This window comes from Vigna umbellata, chromosome 7 (genome assembly GCF_029865625.1).
Source record: "Vigna umbellata cultivar VRB3 chromosome 7, Vumbellata_1.0, whole genome shotgun sequence".
Lineage (NCBI taxonomy): Eukaryota > Viridiplantae > Streptophyta > Magnoliopsida > Fabales > Fabaceae > Vigna > Vigna umbellata.
Window position 1 is genome coordinate 2,052,341 of NC_142171.1, and position 18,606 is coordinate 2,070,946.

At 34.4% G+C, this 18,606-nt stretch overlaps 2 protein-coding genes across 2 annotated transcripts; one reads left to right on the top strand and one right to left on the bottom strand.

Moving 5' to 3' along the window:
• Positions 1 to 3,530: 3,530 nt before the first annotated feature.
• LOC148194933 (uncharacterized) lies at positions 3,531 to 8,118 on the top strand. Its single transcript, XM_088095533.1, has 6 exons — positions 3,531 to 4,082; positions 4,154 to 4,349; positions 5,983 to 6,161; positions 6,358 to 6,605; positions 6,947 to 7,119; positions 7,610 to 8,118. The coding sequence occupies exons 1-6, from the start codon at positions 3,571 to 3,573 to the stop codon at positions 7,775 to 7,777; spliced, it is 1,476 nt and encodes a 491-aa protein (XP_087951659.1). The 5' UTR covers positions 3,531 to 3,570; the 3' UTR covers positions 7,778 to 8,118.
• A 2,142-nt stretch (positions 8,119 to 10,260) lies between these two features.
• LOC148194934 (uncharacterized) lies at positions 10,261 to 11,413 on the bottom strand. The gene has a single exon (XM_088094305.1). The coding sequence runs from the start codon at positions 11,269 to 11,271 to the stop codon at positions 10,261 to 10,263; it is 1,011 nt and encodes a 336-aa protein (XP_087950431.1). The 5' UTR covers positions 11,272 to 11,413.
• Positions 11,414 to 18,606: the final 7,193 nt, after the last annotated feature.

Here is an 18,606-nt window from a genome sequence, read left to right on the forward strand (position 1 = left end):
CTAGGACCTCCTGCCGTTCCCACACATGACTTACCCTCCTCTACGTGAGGACGAGTAATCACGGAACATCAGGATGAACCGCTAGCTTAGCATGCCCACATTCATACTTTACCAAATTTCCATATACATTCATGAGCTATTCCTCCCCGGAACACTCGTCCAAAATTCCAATACATTTCATATGAATCATATTTCATCATCTTCCATTTTCAAACTTCCATTTTAACTAAAATCGCTTAAGATACAAAATACCGAACGCTCACCCTGAACTCAGAATGAGACCGAACCCTTGGAGTGAGACCGAGAGGTCTCTAGTTCCAGAAAAGATTTAGACCGAGAGGGTTTACTATCGAGCTGAGAAGAACCAGAGTACAATCATATATTACAAGGACAAATAGAACGAATGTTATTTACAAAGTAAGCCAATTAAATGAATTGACTCCTGAGAGCTCAAATCGAACAACGAAAAACCCAGACCAGGTACTAAGGCTCTAGGTCGAACCCAATGGGGTCAGACACTTCAAAACGTTCAAAGGCTAGTACCTCAAATAATCACATGAAGAAACCGAACGCCTATAAATACTTAGCTTATTTGATTTTAACATTTGGAAACCGAATGTCAGTCAAAGACCGAACATGGTAGAAAAAGTATAATATTGAATTTAGACGAACGCTATTTTCATCAAGGTAATTTATAGAAAAGAGAATGAGCGCTTGGTGTAAGACCCAACACTAAATAGTACGAACCCTTGGTGAAAGACCTAGCACTAAATGATACGAGCGCTTGGTGAAAGACCTAGCACAGAATAGTACTAACGTTGGGTGAATATAGGATATTATTGGACTAATGTTCAAGAACGAACGAACACAGATATATTTAATTTTATTTTAAAATACCAAGGAAAGGATATCCTTGGTGGAACGCCTGTACACAAATTGTACTAGACGAAGACGCTCGTCCTCAACATAAATTCTTTCCAAATGAAAGAATCCAGTTCTAAACGAGTCCTCTATAAAAACCGAACGGTCAAAGACCATTCAGTAACGAACACACATTATCTTAGGGAAGTTTCATACTTCAAAATGATTTATCTCAACTCATTTCTCAACATTTATTTTCATAAGATCAAACACCCATAACATAGCAAATAATCATACTTCATATAGTCAAACATATCAAAAATCATACTTCATATTAATTCATCAATTCAACGAACGTATATGCAAATCAAACATCATACAAATTAAATCATATAAGCTTCCCTTACCTCTTAACGCAGTTGAACGCTCACAGATACAAAATAGGGTTCACACCACAATCAGTCCTTCTACCCTCAACGCTCAACAACTTTCCCAAACTAATCCAAGTAAAAATCAAAATACCATCAGAACCTCAAATTTTTAGAAGAGTAATCAACACATGAAACCATAACTTGGTTTGCATGTCCAAAAAACGCACGACTGAAAAAGGAAGGACTTACCAGTTCAGCTTCACAAACAGAACGGTTTAACTGGAAGCTCTTGACGTTGGAAGTGCTTCTGCGGTGCCTGAATGGTGATCGGAGAAGAGAAAGTGAGTGTGTTCTTAGAGAGAAGATGAAGGGAATGTAGAGAGAAGGAGGAGAGAATGAGATTCTTTAGAAATTTGGAAAGAGGGTGCATGCAGAGAGTGGAGTAGATTTTTTGAAAACCCAAATTTTGCTTCCCACGTCAAAACGGACGTCCGCTCATCTGCCAACACCTGCCCTCCACTAGCTGAGTGTCGAGCCCTTCGCTTGACACATGGAACCCACTAAAATGGCACGTGCGTGTATTTTAGTGATTCTGACATTGTTTAAATGTTAAATAATGTTTTAGAGTGATATTTCAACTCTAACGTTTTAAGCTATATAAACAACTTAAAAACAGGCAAAAAAAATTGAATTGAGAAGATTATATTTATTATTTTTTATATTTAATTAAAAAAAATAAAATTACAAATAAAACTTAAAATTACATATTATATATATATATATATATATATATATATATATATGTAAGATTTTTTTCTAGAAAGAGATCTTAGTAAAAATGGTATGCTTGATTTTGTGAATTGCAAAAATTAGAATAAGTATTCGAACATTATGACTAAACCATTGAAATGAGAATTGTCTAGTAGTCTAAAAAGAAAATTGAGAATAATTAAATATGTAATTACTACTAATTTGTTTAGCATGTAAATATATAATAAAAGAGAATTTGTTAGTTTTGTGTTGATAGTTAAAGTTTACTATATCGAATTAATGAAGTTAGGGTGTTGCTTCCTCCACCACCCCAAGTGCTTCTGCACCTCTCCACTATTTTCTTTCATTCCAAAAATACTCTACACCTCCCCACTATTTTCTTTTATTCCAAAAATACCCTACACTTTCTCACTATCCTCAATAATCTTTCTCTTTCTCTCTCTGCATTAATGGGGTATTCATATGACTTAGATTTTAACTTGTGATATATTGCAAAATATAAAATTCAGAGGAAATTTCAATATTAGTGCTTCTACCACTTCAATTTTATAAACTTAAAAGTTAGATGCAAATACAAAATAATAAACATAATAATATTAATAGTAAATAATATATACTAACTTTATAATGACGAACTTTATAATAAAGTATTATTATTATATACTAACTTTATAATGACGAAAGAACTAAATAAATTCCAAATCTTTAACAAATAACTTTTATTTTATTTTTTAAGTATTTAATAATATTTTTATATTATTTATCTAATAATTAAATACTTTATTCAAGTTATTTGAGTCAAACATGTCGGTAAGTTAAAACATAATATAATGTTAAAAATTATAGATATTAAATGTAAAAAACACATATATATATAAACATTTTTCTAGAAATTTAGAATAAAATTTTACCATTTATTAAATAATTTGAAGAAAAAAAATATTGAACAGTAAAAATAAGATTGAATCAAACTTATTTAAGGAAAAGTATAAATAAAATTTTGCAATCTGAGCCATGTGAATGCTCCATTAATACGGAGAGAGAAAAAGAAAGATTATTGAATATAGTGGAAATGTGTAGAACATTTTTGAAATAAAAAAAATAGTGAAAAGGTGCAAGAACACTTGGGATGGTGGAGGGAGCAACACCCATGAAGATAATATGTATAAAAGTCCGGCCCATTATAAAACATATTGTAATATATAAGTGTATAGAAAAAAATAGATAATTATATTTTCAACATAATTATACAGTTTTAAAACATAACTTCATTTCATCATTTGAAAGTTAAAATATAAACACGAGTTTAATATTTTTAAAATAATAAAATAAAACAATTAAATTGAATTTTTAATTTTAGAAAGTGAAGTCATATTTTAAAAGTACGGACATATACAAACCGAAAGAATAAACAATATTTAAAAGATAGTTAACTGTATTAAATTTAGTATATTATTTTATTACTCAGTATTTAGTGGAAGTTGGTGAGTGATTATATTATAGAAGTGTCTAATTAATCATCTTTCTAAACCATAGATTCCTAAAAATAGGGACAGTGGTGTATGCAATGCGAGGTGATCCCTATTCAAAAATGGCGGAAACAACAGCAGAGCACCACCGTCACCACCACCACTTGGTACTAAAATCTGCAATATGTTCCAGACTCCTCCTCCTCGCCCTAATCGTCTTCTTCCGCACTCTTCTCTCACCCTATGACACATCTGCAGCGTTAAACCCTCCGTGCCTCTCCACCCCCAACGCCACACTCTCCTCCCCTCTCCAAAACGCCGTCGTCTGGGACTCCGTCTACTTCCTCCGCATCGTTCAGTGCGGCTACGAGTACGAACAATCCTTCGCCTTCCTCCCTCTTCTTCCTCTCTCTCTTTCCCTCGTCTCCTTCCTCCCCACCCAAACACCCCTCTTCGTTATCTCCGCCTACCTCATCAACAACCTCGCCTTCGTTCTCGCCGCTCTCTACTTCTACAGACTCTCCTTAACCCTATTGAAGGACCCCGACACTGCGTTAAGGGCTACTCTTTTGTTCTGCTTCAACCCCGCCTCTGTCTTTTACTCCTCCATGTAAATCTTCTTTTTCTCGCACCTCTTTATGGATTTCTTGCCTCTGTGTTTGATTTCTCCTGAGATGGCAGATACTCCGAGAGTTTGTACGCTCTTGTGTGTTTTGGAGGGATGTATCACTTCGTCTGCGGCCGAAACAATTTGGCCGTTCTTTTCTTCGCGCTCTCCGGTTGTGCAAGGTCCAATGGCGTGCTTAATGCTGGCTATCTCTGTTTTCATACCATGCATCGCTCTTATCACGCCCTGTTTCGCCAGAAGCGTCTTCTTGTTAGTTCCTCCCCCTCCTACATTCTCCTTTTACTCTTTTCCTTCCCACTCTTTTGGATAAACTTTTTTTCGTAAATCTGTATGCTTTGTTTTACTAGACTTGCCGCTGTCTGATTATTATACCATTAGTATAGGCGTAGCATTGGGGCCTTGAATTTATTTATTTATTTATTTTTCTTATGAAAATCCAATACAACTTGAGACATAGAAAACATGTTTAGTTGGAAATGTAGAAGCATTGTCTTTTGATGAACCAAAAATGGATTTTGTTTCCCCCTTTATGGATGATGTCAAGAAACGAATGTGGTTCACAATGGTTAATCCTACTTGTAGATGGTAGAAAGAAATTTGTGATGATTTTGTTTTTAGTAATGTTAAGAGGTATTTCTTAATTTAGGTTTGCAGAATTGCTTACAATCATGTTTTATAAGTTTGTATACTTGTTTAGATGTGTATTTTAAATAATACTCTATCCTACATATTATTTAGAATAACTGTATCGTAGTATCTCATTCACATGTCAGATCTGTGTCATAATAACTTCTTGATATGCGTAAATTGATTTTAACCCATAGGAGCGATTCCATTCATTTTACCTTTTTTATTTTCTTTTTCTGTAATTGTTTGCCAGGAAGTTTATCCAAAAATAGGAACCTTGATAAATGATTTGGAAGTCTGAGTGGAAAATGTCATTTGCATTCAGTCTCGCATGACTGTCTTTGTATTGATTAACGATGCAACTGTTTTCCATGTCTGGGAATTTGAATCAACCATGTTAATAATTTGCAAAATTAGGAATGTGGTTGCTGATGTTAGATGGAGAAAGAGAGGTGAATTCAATGAACTTGGCTGCTAGCCTGAAGAAATATATGGTTTCTTCAATATGTGTAATGTCATTTAAATAAATGACTAGAGATGGTTATGGTATTCGGTGTGGAAGATTGAGGATAAAAAGTGGTAGGGGTGTGCTATTGTATGCTACAAAAAAAAAATTGAGGGAATTTTGTAGTTGTGGATATTTCATGTGATAAGTCATAAACTAGAAAAGTGTGTAACCCGAACTAATAATTTTCTTAACTTGCTTAATTTGTTTCTTAACTATGTCCTTGATGCAAGGACCCTCATTAGGAAAATGCATGTGCGAAGACAGAAGAATAGAAATAAATATAGTAACTAACAGTGTTAAGTAGTTATAACTCACTGGGATACAAATAAAGTTCTAGCTCAGAGAAGTCCGAGTAGCTATAGTTAACTTCTCTGTCAGTGTTAGAATAAGTTGGACGTTGGTCTGAGAGGGAGAGGGAAGGGAAGTTGTTTGTAGTTTTTACTGGGAGAGTTTCTAGGCAGTCTTGAATTGCCACGAGTTGCACATAATTTTCTATTGCCTGATATGGATAAAGGATCCTTTAATGAAATCCGTTTTCTTTCTGTGCTATTGCTTTGGATCCCTACCCTTCACCACCATTCTATCAGTGCTAAAGAAACCTTTGTAAACTGAGGTATAGACGTTGCTCAAGTAGTTAGGGTGTTTTAGGATTGATTTCCATTTCAACTGAAAAGAAAAAGGTTTTCAATCATTGCTAGCTTGAAATATAAACTGGAATAATGGATTGATTCTTGGTCATTTTTCCAGTTAGCTTTGCAGATTATTTTTGTTGGAGCTTTACGCACTGCATGTATTTTTGCTCCATTTTTAGCTTTCCAGGCTTATGGCTATTACAATATGTGTGTTGGTCGTTCTCATGATGAAATAAGGCCCTGGTGCAAGGCAAGGATACCGTTACTTTACGGCTACATTCAAAGTCATTATTGGTATGTTCACTATTAAGTTCCAAAATTTATGTTGATTTATTTTGCTAATCCTATGCTATTGGCTGAATATTATACTCTATTCTATGGCTCTATGCAACCTATTATGATGTATTTTCTTTGTAGTGTATAATGTTAGAATTTGGATGTTTAAATATTCAGTTTTCCAGTTGATCATTGTTAAGTTCTGATTGTCCAGGGGTGTAGGTTTCTTGAGATATTTTCGGCTGAAACAATTGCCTAACTTTCTTCTTGCATCCCCAATACTGTCTCTGGCACTGTGCTCGATTGTCCATTATGCCAAGTCAAGGCCTCAGAACTTTTTCTCATTGGGTTTTTTAGCTCCAATGGAAGAAAAGAGCTGTGGATTTGTGTTTTCGTCAGGTGATCTCTCAAGGTCCAAAGAAGCTGATAGTGTGGGGAAATCCTCCTCTGTTAGGGTAGAAGGTACGATTCTCAAATTTACAATTGTGTTTCGTAATTACTTTGCACACTTTGAAGTGATTCACTAAATTGGGTATAACAATTTAATCATCTGCGTTGACAGTTTTTATATGGTGGTGTATCCTTTTCATTCTCTCACATGCGGTTTGGCCATTTTGTTGTTTATCTGGTGTTCTGGTCATTCCTTTCTGCTGTATATGTACAGAACTACAAGCTATACTTAATTGCTTCATCCATTGCTCTGTACAGCATATAAGCATGCTACATAATCTTGTGACTTTGAATATTTAATCAGGCTTTATATCTTACTTTCGCAACCGTAACATTACTCACTCCTTCAACAGAACACTTAAATCTTAGGAGAAGAAAGAATGTGATCAAGGGAGACTTTGCCACTGTTCCCACAGAATCCGAGTCAGCAGAAGCATGGCCAGGATACTTGTCTGCATCTGTGCTCCCATTCGTGTTACACTTGGGATTCATGGCATGTACTGCTTTCCTTGTCATGCATGTACAGGTTAGTGTCAACTATCATGTTTTTGTCTTTCATATTAAGAGAACTAACCCGTATAAACTTGAACTTTAGCTAATGATCATATTTTAAGACCTTGTCCTCTTAAATGTTCTAAACTTGGTAACCAGGGAAAATGGGGCAACGAAAATCGACATGAACTTGTTGCAACATACATCTCTCTACAAGGACTTATAGAAGAGAAAAAGAAAAAAAAATGAAATGATTTTTTCCGCAAGTTAAAATTAGTTTATTTACGAGTTAAAAAAATAAAGGTTCAGAAAGATTACGAATGAACTTTTACAAATTAGCTCATGTACAGACTAATTTGATTCTTTAGATAAACTTTTGTTTTTTCTATTTTCTCTTAAAAGTTCTTATGGGGAAGTTTTTTAAATAGTATTTGACTACAAGAAAAGTATTTACAGGCATCCTGCATTTTCCATCCTCCATTTTCTGTTACTAATGGGAACTTTTGGTGATTGAGATTTAACAGGTGGCTACTCGTTTCTTGTCAGCGAGCCCTCCTCTTTATTGGTTTGCAGCGTACATAATGGCATATCCTACAAAATACTATAGATGGGGATACGTGATATGGGCATACTCTATAGCATATATATTTCTTGGTAGTTTGTTGTTTTCAAACTTCTATCCTTTTACCTAATGAGAAGAATGGAAGATGGTTCTCCATGAAAGCTTTTGGTCTTCTATTTCATGCAATGCCACGCACAAAGGAATGGCTACCCACCATGAAGCATCGCTGATACATTTTAGATTTCTCTAGGTTGCTTCGATTGAACTAATGCACCTTTCTTTTTCTCTTTTCTGTAATTTCACTTTGTTTATTGTTATTTTTCTCTGTTCGATACTTATATTGTATCATGTCACAAAGTGGTTTATCCTAGAAACAGGAATAGAAATGAAATACGTTTTCCTCCACCTGAGTTGATAGTTTCTTGGAACTACTCGAAAGACATGAATGAACAAAACAATTCAATTGATACATATGGTCTGCTCCTTGGAGTTGATTGGTTTCGCAATATACTCGAATTATTTGTTTATTCTTATCGTGTTTTAATGCTAATTCTGGAGAATTCTATGTAAAACTGCTATTCAATATGATTCTCTAAAGTACAATTTCTTTACAGTTTGTATGTTTTTGTAAAATTTTATTAATTGCATTCATTAAACGATAAACTATTAGTTAAGTCACATGTTATAACTCATGTTTTTCTAATTTCTTTTATCTTGTTTGAATTTCATCATCAAATAAGGAATGTTAAAAAAAAAAACTCAAACCCTAGTAAAGGGTAAACAGCACTATTTGCATCTTACTGTTTTTTTTTTCCTTTAAACAAAAACAATGACTGCAGTCCACTCACATCTTATTAGGGTCTCACCATTGAATATGGAAAATTGAAAGAAAGAGCTGCTGTAAAAAATAACTAAAGAGAAATAACACTATTTGCACCACATTATATTTTTTTTTCAAACAAAACAATGAAGATAAGGAGATATGTTAGTTATAAATCCTAAACTGTGATTTATACTATTAGGTAGAAAAAAAAGAAACAACTTAGTTTCTTTTAGACTTAGATTCAAAATTGTTTTAGTAGAAACAATTTCTTAGTCTTTTTTCGTTTTTGCTCAGAAAAATTATGAAGAAAATCAATTTGAAAGTTTTTCTGCATAGTTCCTCCAACTCTCAAATTTTCTTGAACTTTTTTAGTTCATTTAACCCTTTAAAATTCAGTTAGTGAAATGAAGGCGGTGATAAAGGAGATTTTAACAATTGACTTAATTTGGAATTTTCTCCAAAAATTAAGCATTGCAAGTTAAGTATAATAGTCCAAAGTTGTTTTATTTTCTCATTTCGAGTGAAAGATAGGTGAGAGAAATTGGAGCTCCTTACTACAAATAGAGTTGAAAGAAATTGGAGCTCCTTGTCATCTTCCTCTTCAAGTTCCATCAAATTGTTTTCTCAATAGCTAACTGATTCTTCTATCTCCATATTTCTCCTCTTTACGGTATGATATGCGACCTAGGAACAATCTAGTGTCATGGGTTACCAAATCCTGGTTCCTTCAATTTTTTTTTTTCTTTCTAAAATCATGGTTTCCTAATATACAATACCATGTATACATAGACTTTTAGTTTGATAATTATTTTATTAGTTGTTTGAGAGAAAAAGTTCTCAAATATACATGTTTAAAATATATCACTTAAAAGGTATTCAAGTGTTCGTCACTAAATGACTTTAAGAGGATTTACTTTTATTTTATTTTATTTATCAAGAATTCATGACAGATGAAATGGAGAATTTTAAGATTGTTTAAGCTCAAGATTAAAGTAATAGAATGATAACATACAAATTAAAGAAAAAATTTCACATAAAAATAAATATTACTAATTTCATGAATTTTACAAGTCCTTAAATTTGAAATATGATTTACATATTACTTTTGAATTATTAAGTTATAAAATATATTAGTGATAAATTCTTTATTTTATTTTATTTTACCACTCAGTGTGTTAATCTCATTTAGTAATATTATGTGTTTAAAAGTAATTGGTATAACATGTTTTCCTTTTGATATAACCTTCTAAAGTTGTTTAGTGAAATATTTGGTTTTTGTTTTAGCAATTTGAAAATTATGAAAGTGATGTAATTCTTTTAGGGTGTGTTCTTTTGAAGGTATTTGAGGGAGATGATTTGGGGGAGTGGATTTGAGTGGATTTGAGGGTAATTTTTTTGTTGTCTTTTTGAGTGGATTTGAGGTTAATTGAGAGTGGATTTGGAAGGAAAGTTTATGAGAATTAGTGTAGGATTTGATTGATGTGATAGATTTTAAAAATTAGTTTAATTGGTAGAAAATATAGATTACCAAATTGCCCTTACTTATAAAAGTATTATAAAATGTGATGGTGTAATGTTATATTTAATTGTAAAAATGTTTATAAAGAGAAAAAAATTATGAATAATTGTTAAAAATATTGTTTAAAAATTATAAAAGTTATAATGTAATAAAATTAATATATTTTAAAATGTTTAGGGAAATTGTAACATAATTTAAGATTTCAAAGTCACATACAAACGAAAATAAAAACATTGAAGTCATGGAATATATTATCGGAAATATAATGAACTTAATCATCTAAATGGTGAAGAATCGAGTTCACATTTTGATTCAGGTTAGCAAATTGGCGGTTCATGTCTAGGGAAAGGTTTGCCAAGTTATCTTCAATACGTTGAACCCGCACCTGCATTTGTTCCATACCCTGCATTCTTTGTCTCAAGTCTTGTACTCCTTCCCACATTTGAGTGATCATGTTAGCATTAGATAGAGGTACAGGAGGCTGCACAGTGTGGTGATGAGGGTCTGCTTGGTCTTCTTCTTCTTCATCATCCAGATCGTGTTGCCAAACACCGTTGACATTAATAATTTTCATCCTCTTCAAAGAATTGATAGAAAAGTGATGTCGGGACCCTATATGAGTGCTGGCATCGGCATCGACGTGAACTCCACAATATAGCATGATCTGTGTGATAAGGACACCGTATGAGAGGGGTGTGTCACTGGCCTTGCATTTAAGCATATGCTGCATGATGTGATGAGGCCAATTGATTGCTATATTATTTTTAAGCACCCATATCATAAAAATATCTTCATGCAATAACCTAGCAAAATTCCCTGGTCGTGGAGTCAACATATGCACAATAATGTAATGCAGAAGCCTATCATTGATATTCAAACAACCAACCGTTAAAACACCTTGACCACCCTGCAAATCTGGTATGATCATAGTAGCTAATGCCATGTCTCGGTCATATGGAAAGTCCTGTGGGAGATTTGAATAACACAATTTCTGACCGTCGTACTTCAAGTTGGCTACATTCAACCAATCAGTAGGTTTGAATCTAATTTTTCTCTTGTTTACCTCACTCAGCATATATCCATTTGATGATATCTTCAGATTTGAATAAAAGACCTTTATTAGATCCGGATAGTAGGGTCCCTGTAATGTAAGAAATTGGCTCAACCCTTGAAATAGAAGATGCTGCTGGAAAAATAAGCCTGAACCGGTAAATGAATCATAATTCATTATCTTGGGAGGAACTATAGTCCTTGTACAGAAATCAGCTGCATAGTTTTCCATTTGATGACTGTGTGTGAAAAAAACGACGCTGATCTAATTGCTCCTCTACAGATGGTCTTACAAGGGGTGCATCTTCTGCCTCAGTAAGAGTTTCTTTTCCCTTACGGCTTTTTCTTTGCCTTTTTGTTGATGATGAGGCCATCTGATAATGTCTTCAACAAATCATTTCATTAAAATAAGAAGAAAGTACATGATAAGATATTACTTATATTTCATAATAACAATGCATAACAACACATAAGAACAAATGTCATACATCGTAACCATTAACAGAACTACAAAATGACAACAACCATACAAATATAATAATTCATAACTAAATTACCGATACAGAATTTCATTTAATACTAATAGAAGTAAGTGTGTCATGAAGAATCCTAACAGTCACCGCCCGATATCATTTTCCATAATTTATTCCACCGCTTATGTGGTGGCAGTCCCATCAACCTCTTTGTACATGTGGGGTTTCCGCATAAGAAATCATAACATTGGTCCAGCAAATTCTCGTCAGCGATGTTCATAGAAGTCAACATTTCATAAATGTCCGCCTCTGTATATGTGTAATTCGGGTTGCGCCGGAGTATTTGATTTCTATCTTCCATTGCTGACACTTGACGCACGGCTGCATCAGAGATCACACCAAAATGAACATTTGATGAGCTAAGGACATTTGCGAAACCATCCAGGCTGGTGGTCAACTTATCAAACTGAGAATCAATAACATCGACCATAGATGCCTTCCTTTTCGAGCCCCGTGAAGATGAAGTTCCAGCGGATGGGACGGAAGGCACAAATTGAGTTTGGCCTGGACTATATTCATCGACAGATGGCGGAGGTGATGGTGGAGTTGGGTCTCTATAGTCCGCCCACTGAGGCTGTTCTGGGATGTACTCAACATTTTGATTCAAGTCAACACTGACACGAGAACCAACCCGCTGTCGACGTGCCTGACGAGCAGTTCGAACACCACTCCCGGTAGCTCGGTCAGCTGCCCATAACTCCACCATCAAATCGTAATGTTTTATGCTAGTGACTCTCCACTTTGCCGCAGCTGGCCTCGACTGATTAAACAAAAAAGCTTCATATTAACTATAATAACGAATTGACAAAATGTTAGGTAATCGTTTACAAATACCTGAATCAGGTCCATCCAAACTTCGTCCTCAGCATGAAATGTCATACTAACCGGGTTCCACGCAAATCCACTCAATCCAGAAAACAAATCATGTACCTCACGCCATTTATCTTTCAAGACTTTCTGACGATTTTTAACATTATTTTTTGTTATGGCGACATACCCAGCACTATTAAGATGATCAACTATGTTACTATAGGCTTGGGTTGTCCAGCTTCCGTCAACCCTATTACCGATTCGTGATTCGTCAATCATACAGTGTAGAAGACGTGCATCCATGTCCTCTGTCCACTTCATGAACTCTCTAGTCGGAGCAGAAGACTGACTCGCAACTGCCTTACCTCTGTTCATTTAACCTATTTCATGCACAAAATAGTAACAAGTTAACATTAAACATTATTAATATTCTGTTCTTGTCATACACATAACACCAAATACTATTACAACACAATAAAATACAATAACTATGAGTATTGATACTCTTGCCACATATGATCAGCTATAGAATCCCTGATACTACTACCAATCCTATGGTCCTCTTCTCTAACTTGAGAGAATGAAACATTATGATCTTCCCTTTCATTCAACTCATTGTCAACTTCATCAAGTAACGAGTCATCATGATCAACACCACGAAGGAAGTTATGTAAGATACAACAAGCTAATATTATGTCTGTCATTGTCTGCAATCCATAGTGTGGTTCAGTGCCACTTGCAATGATAGGGAATCGTTTCTTCAACACACCAAAAGTTCTTTCTATAACATTTCTCAACGATGAATGTCGATGATTAAACAACTCGCGTGCATTTTGTGGTCCTCTATGTGTATATTCTTTAAGGTGATATCTGACGCCTCTATATGGAGTCAACACTGTGCTTTTCAACATAAATCCAGCATCACCTAAGTAATATTTTCCTACAAATTTCCACATATACTCATGATTAGTCAATACTTCAGAAAACAGTGAACATCACAATGTACACACTGACCTTCAGGGATGACCAACGGATCATCTCGTTCAATAGCATTTTTTAAAATTCTTGAATCAGATGCAGTGCCTTCCCACCCAGCAAGAACGTATGTGAATTTCATGTCAAAATCACACGCCGCAAACACATTTTGAGTTGGCCAATCTTTTCTTCCTCGAAATCTCGGAGCATCACTTGTTGGAACGTTAACACGAACATGAGTACCGTCTATGGCCCCTAAACAATCCTAAACATAAAAATATCAAGTCATCATAACACTAAACAATTTCTTATCATCCATTTATGAAAGAACATGTACAAATATTTTTCATGAGTACCTTAAAGTAGGGGTAAAATCGACCATTGTTCAAGACATATGGATGAACCTCATTTCCTGAGGGTTGAATTAGAAATTCAGATTCCAAACTTAAGATAGCATCCAATACATTGTGAAAGTGTCTGCTAACCGTCGAACCCGATCGATGAAAGAAAAATGCGACACTTCGATTCTTAACATTATGCCCTATTATATGAAGAAATTGAGCAACTTGTTGCTCAACTGTGGACCGAATTCCGTCCTTCACTAACCCAGTTGATCTTACGGTGTCACAAAGAGTAATAAATGCCTCTGGACCCATCCTTATAATGTCGCGGCACCGATTAGTATGCACAAGATATGACATTAATTGCTCCCTTCGACGGTCTCTGTCTGGTAGGTAATTCCTTACACTACTCGATTGACTCGTGTACATATTCAAGATATTCAATACGTGTGCAACAATGCATAACATTGTCAATGCACCTAGTGAAGTAGTTATTTGTAATTGTTGACGTATCATTGCAAGAATATTGAAGTCTACACCGACCACATCGTCATCTATATCTTCACCATCCAAATATGATAAATCTATATTTTCTTCCATCTATATGTTCTTAAACAAAATTAATTACAATTAACAAAATCATGCATTCATATGTTCATTACACATAATTCATTCATTTAAACATTCGTATATCATATCTTAATATGTAGAAATAATTTTATACATCAACATCACTACAATAAATAAATTTTATACATTATATAAACATAATACATTAAAACAATACAAAAATATAAAAGGTATCTATATTAACATAATAACTTTTAAAAAAATACAAGTAAAATAACATGCAATCATATATTCATTAAAAATATTTACTTCCAACAGTGATTAAAAAATACCTCTTGAAGCCTTATGTTTGATGCAATGAAGAATGATTCTCAACAATTAATATGATCCTTCAATACTGATAATTTCTCCACCAATTTCAACCCTTCAAATAATAAACTTCAAAGTGTCACCCTGTTAAAGCAAAGATTAACAACTTTATACATTAAAAAAACTAAAATCATGAACATCATTGAATTCATGTACTCAACAAATGATATCCTATTTAACAATATTTATACATTCATATAATAATTAATTAAAAACATTATATTTATTCATTAAATAAACCACATTAATTCATAATAACACCGCATCATATGTATCATACCTATTCAAGAAAGTTGTGAAGCTTTGAAGAAAATTTTAAAGGAAGACTTCAGCCAAGATTGAATATGTCTTCAGAGTAACATCCCAAATGATACTACTTTCAAGTGTCAATATTGAAATATAATGATTGGATAATCGTAATGCAACCTGTTAAATAAAGGACATCCATATATTATATAATATAATGGGTAAAATAAAAAACATAAATTTGTCTTACATTTACCTTCAAGTCAGTGTATCCACTGTTTTAACTCAATAAATTACGAAACTTAACCACGTTTTGGTACCCAAATTATCAGCCGACACCCACCAAGGTTTTTGGACCTCAAATATGATCTTCAATACAATAACACCAAGTTAGTTAGTAAGATACACATCTTTCCACCAATAACAACATTGTGTTTAACACAACTACTACAAACTAAAAATATACAATGAACAGGTTTTTATCCCTCCTTCCTTAGCCTCTCTGTTATGATGTCACCTTTTCACTTACTACTTTGAGAAGTAAGAAGGAGTTTGTTGGACTGAGAACTGATCAAATTCGTGCTTGGAAAATCATCAAACTTGGCCAACCTTTCTGTAATACTTCTGCAAATCTAGTGTTGTTGTCGCTAGGGAAACTGTCAAACAACAACCTTAAAAATGAGCAAACTTATTAAAAAATGGAATGGCTGTGTTCTGTGCACATGTGAACACTAACAATATCTCTACCTTACCAAATCAAGCACCTCCGTAGCTTACCAATACCTCACCAAATGCATCTTCAGCTTACATAAACCTGCAACACAAATAATTGGTTAACCTCAATTCAAAAAATACCATAGTCTTTAACTGGCTATTACTCTCGGCCTCCTGTGTGCATCTACATCTCCCTCATCTCCCTCCTCCCCTTCTTCGCTGCTTATGAGTATGCCTCCATTCTTAGTGCTCAGACACCACCTCCATGATGTGCGCCGTAGTCGTCAACCCCATAGCCACCAACGCTGTCATGCAGCAAGGTGAGGTCGCTGCAGATTTTCAACGGTGCACCTATCCAACTACAAATAATACAGACACCAAATCCTGCCCAACTGGAGACGACGCCACCACAACGGTCTCACCACATGCACCAACCGAAAATCTTAGTTCATGTTCAACCTTTAACCGGTTACGAGATGTGTAACCGAATACGCATCATTTGCCAAATGCCATTGAAGCTGTAACCGGTTACGGGATGTGTAACCGAATACTACCGTCTTCTGAGTAACCGGTTACGGAACTTGTAACCGATTACCTGCGACCATGGTCTGGATACCCCCTTCTTCAATATTGTAGTGGCTTCTTCCATAACTTCTTCAACCAGTGGTCCTTCCTTCATTTCTCATGTTCATCCGCTTCCTCATCATCAACAACAACCGTCTTCGTCCTCCAACTGTCTTCCTGTTCAACTACATCACACAGCTTCTACCTGCAACAACCACAACAAAATCCAAAACAAGCATTACCTATATCTACTCCCCAGCTGGTCACTCTGAATGCACCACTTAACCACACACACTCGCGCAAAGTTGCTTTCCAGTTCCGTATCTTCAGATGTTCGATGTCTCTATGTAAACACACACATGACTTAATACACACACCCAACTTATCCACCAACCAGCTTCTTATTAATGCTCTGGATGGTCAAAGCATTGTAATATAATTCAAACAGCTTTGGCACAGAACTCTCTACATGGCAGTGAATGGTTCTATCAAGTAGAGAATCTGGCCACTGCAAATGGGCTGAAAAGCACTATCAAAAGCAAATAAACGCATGCCTGCACACCGGGTCATCACATGCACATCCAGAATCCACTGTTTTTGTCAAAGGGTACATAGCTTACTTCTTCTCGTGAAACAACAGTGTGAGATGATAGTTTTTTTTATTTTATTATGGTTGGAATCGATTAATTATAAATGGGAATCGAATAACGAAATAACCACGTTTATGTTTGGAAAGATGTATGCAGCTACAGTGTTTGTACTGGTACTTCGTACTGCTACTTATAGGGGCATACGAGTCTTTCTCCCCTAAATCAGCGCAAATCGTCGCAATTTAGCTGAGATGAGATGCACAGTGTTTCGACCAAAATCCTCTCCCTTCCATCGTCGCAAATCCACGCAAATCAGCCCATGAGAACACCACCACTTTTGCAAATCCATCCTTCCCAATCAACGTAAATAGTAAATTCCGTCCAAAGGAACACACCCTTAAAAAATTCCAAAGGCAAGTTACAGGGTGATTTCACGATGAAGAAGTCGTGTTATTAAAGCATGATTTCAATTAAATTGAATTGGAATCATGGCACATACTTTGGTATATAAGTAGAAGTCGTCAAAACTTCACACAATTTTGATTAAAGTCAAACATTATGTGAAGCAACATCATGTCAACATTATACGAGTTTAATAATTTTATCTATAATATAAAAGTTGTAGAATAATGACACGACTTCATTGTTTAGTTGATAATTTTTATTTTTCCTTTTTTCCCCTTATATTATCTAGTAAAAAGAAGGTCAATAATTACCATACGTCCAAGTCTCACAATAAAGCAAATTAGTACAACATTGAATAATCCAACCGTACATACAAATATCTTAATAATAACCATTGTGAATCTCCATGAAATTGAAGTTGTGAAAACATACTACGCCTTCTATATTATTAACAATACACTGAAGTCGTGTCATTATTACTATGACTTTTATATTATAAATAAAATTATTGAAGTTGTGCCATGTTGTCACGACTTTTGCTTTGTAGAATGATTAACTGTAATCAAAATTGTGTGAAGTTTTGAGTACATCTATTTGTACATTAAAGTTGTCATAGTATGTCACGACTTCAACTTAATTTAATTGAAGTCGTGTATGAATGGCATGACTTCTTGATCAATAAGTTGTCCCAACTTTGCATGACTTGCCTTGGGTGGATTTTTTTTTTAAATTGCACCACTTTCGTAATTTCCAATTTGAATTTCACCACAATAGTAAAAAAGCTGAAATCTTTGTATTTTTTTAAATACATTAATACATATAGAATATTATACTTGAGTACGATAAGATGGATGTGTACAACAATTTTTATTTTTCACTAAAAAAAAGCTCATTACCTACAACAAAAATTCATAGGTAAGGTAAAATCTCTGCAGGTAACACAATATAATCTATAGTTTACTCACGAACAAAAATCTCTATAGGTAAAATGATTGTAGGTAACATTACTTACAAATTTATTCGTAGATAATTACCTACGGATAAATCCGTATGTAATGTGTTTGTCTGAAGTACTTGAAAAACATCAGAAGGGGGTTGAATAGTGTTTTCGGAAAACGTTTTTCGCAACCATTATAATATAGCACATTATCAAGCGTGTGAATTATTCTTTTGAAAACTTAGATGCTCGACTTAAAATATATTGATATACTTTGATAAGGTTGTCGTGCTACTCAAAATGTTTCTACTATAATGTTTTGTAAGAACTTCCTTTAAAGAAAAATGATCGTTTAGCTTGGAAGTTCTTGTATTTTGAAATATAAAGCTCAACTGCAGGTTTTTGAAGAGGATCGTTTAGTAAAGAGAAGAGAAAATAACACAAGAGATTTTATACTAGTTCCCTCCAACTAAGCTACGTCTAGTCTCCTTCACAGATGGTTCCACTATAATC

Coding starts and splice junctions, on each gene's coding strand:
- LOC148194933 (XM_088095533.1), top strand. CDS start 3,571: ATGCGAGGTGATCCCTATTCAAAAATGGCGGAAACAACAGCAGAGCAC. Junction 4,350..5,982: donor TTCGCCAGAAGCGTCTTCTT/GTTAGTTCCTCC, acceptor TCATTTTTCCAG/TTAGCTTTGCAGATTATTTT. Junction 6,162..6,357: donor TACATTCAAAGTCATTATTG/GTATGTTCACTA, acceptor CTGATTGTCCAG/GGGTGTAGGTTTCTTGAGAT.
- LOC148194934 (XM_088094305.1), bottom strand. CDS start 11,271: ATGGAAAACTATGCAGCTGATTTCTGTACAAGGACTATAGTTCCTCCC.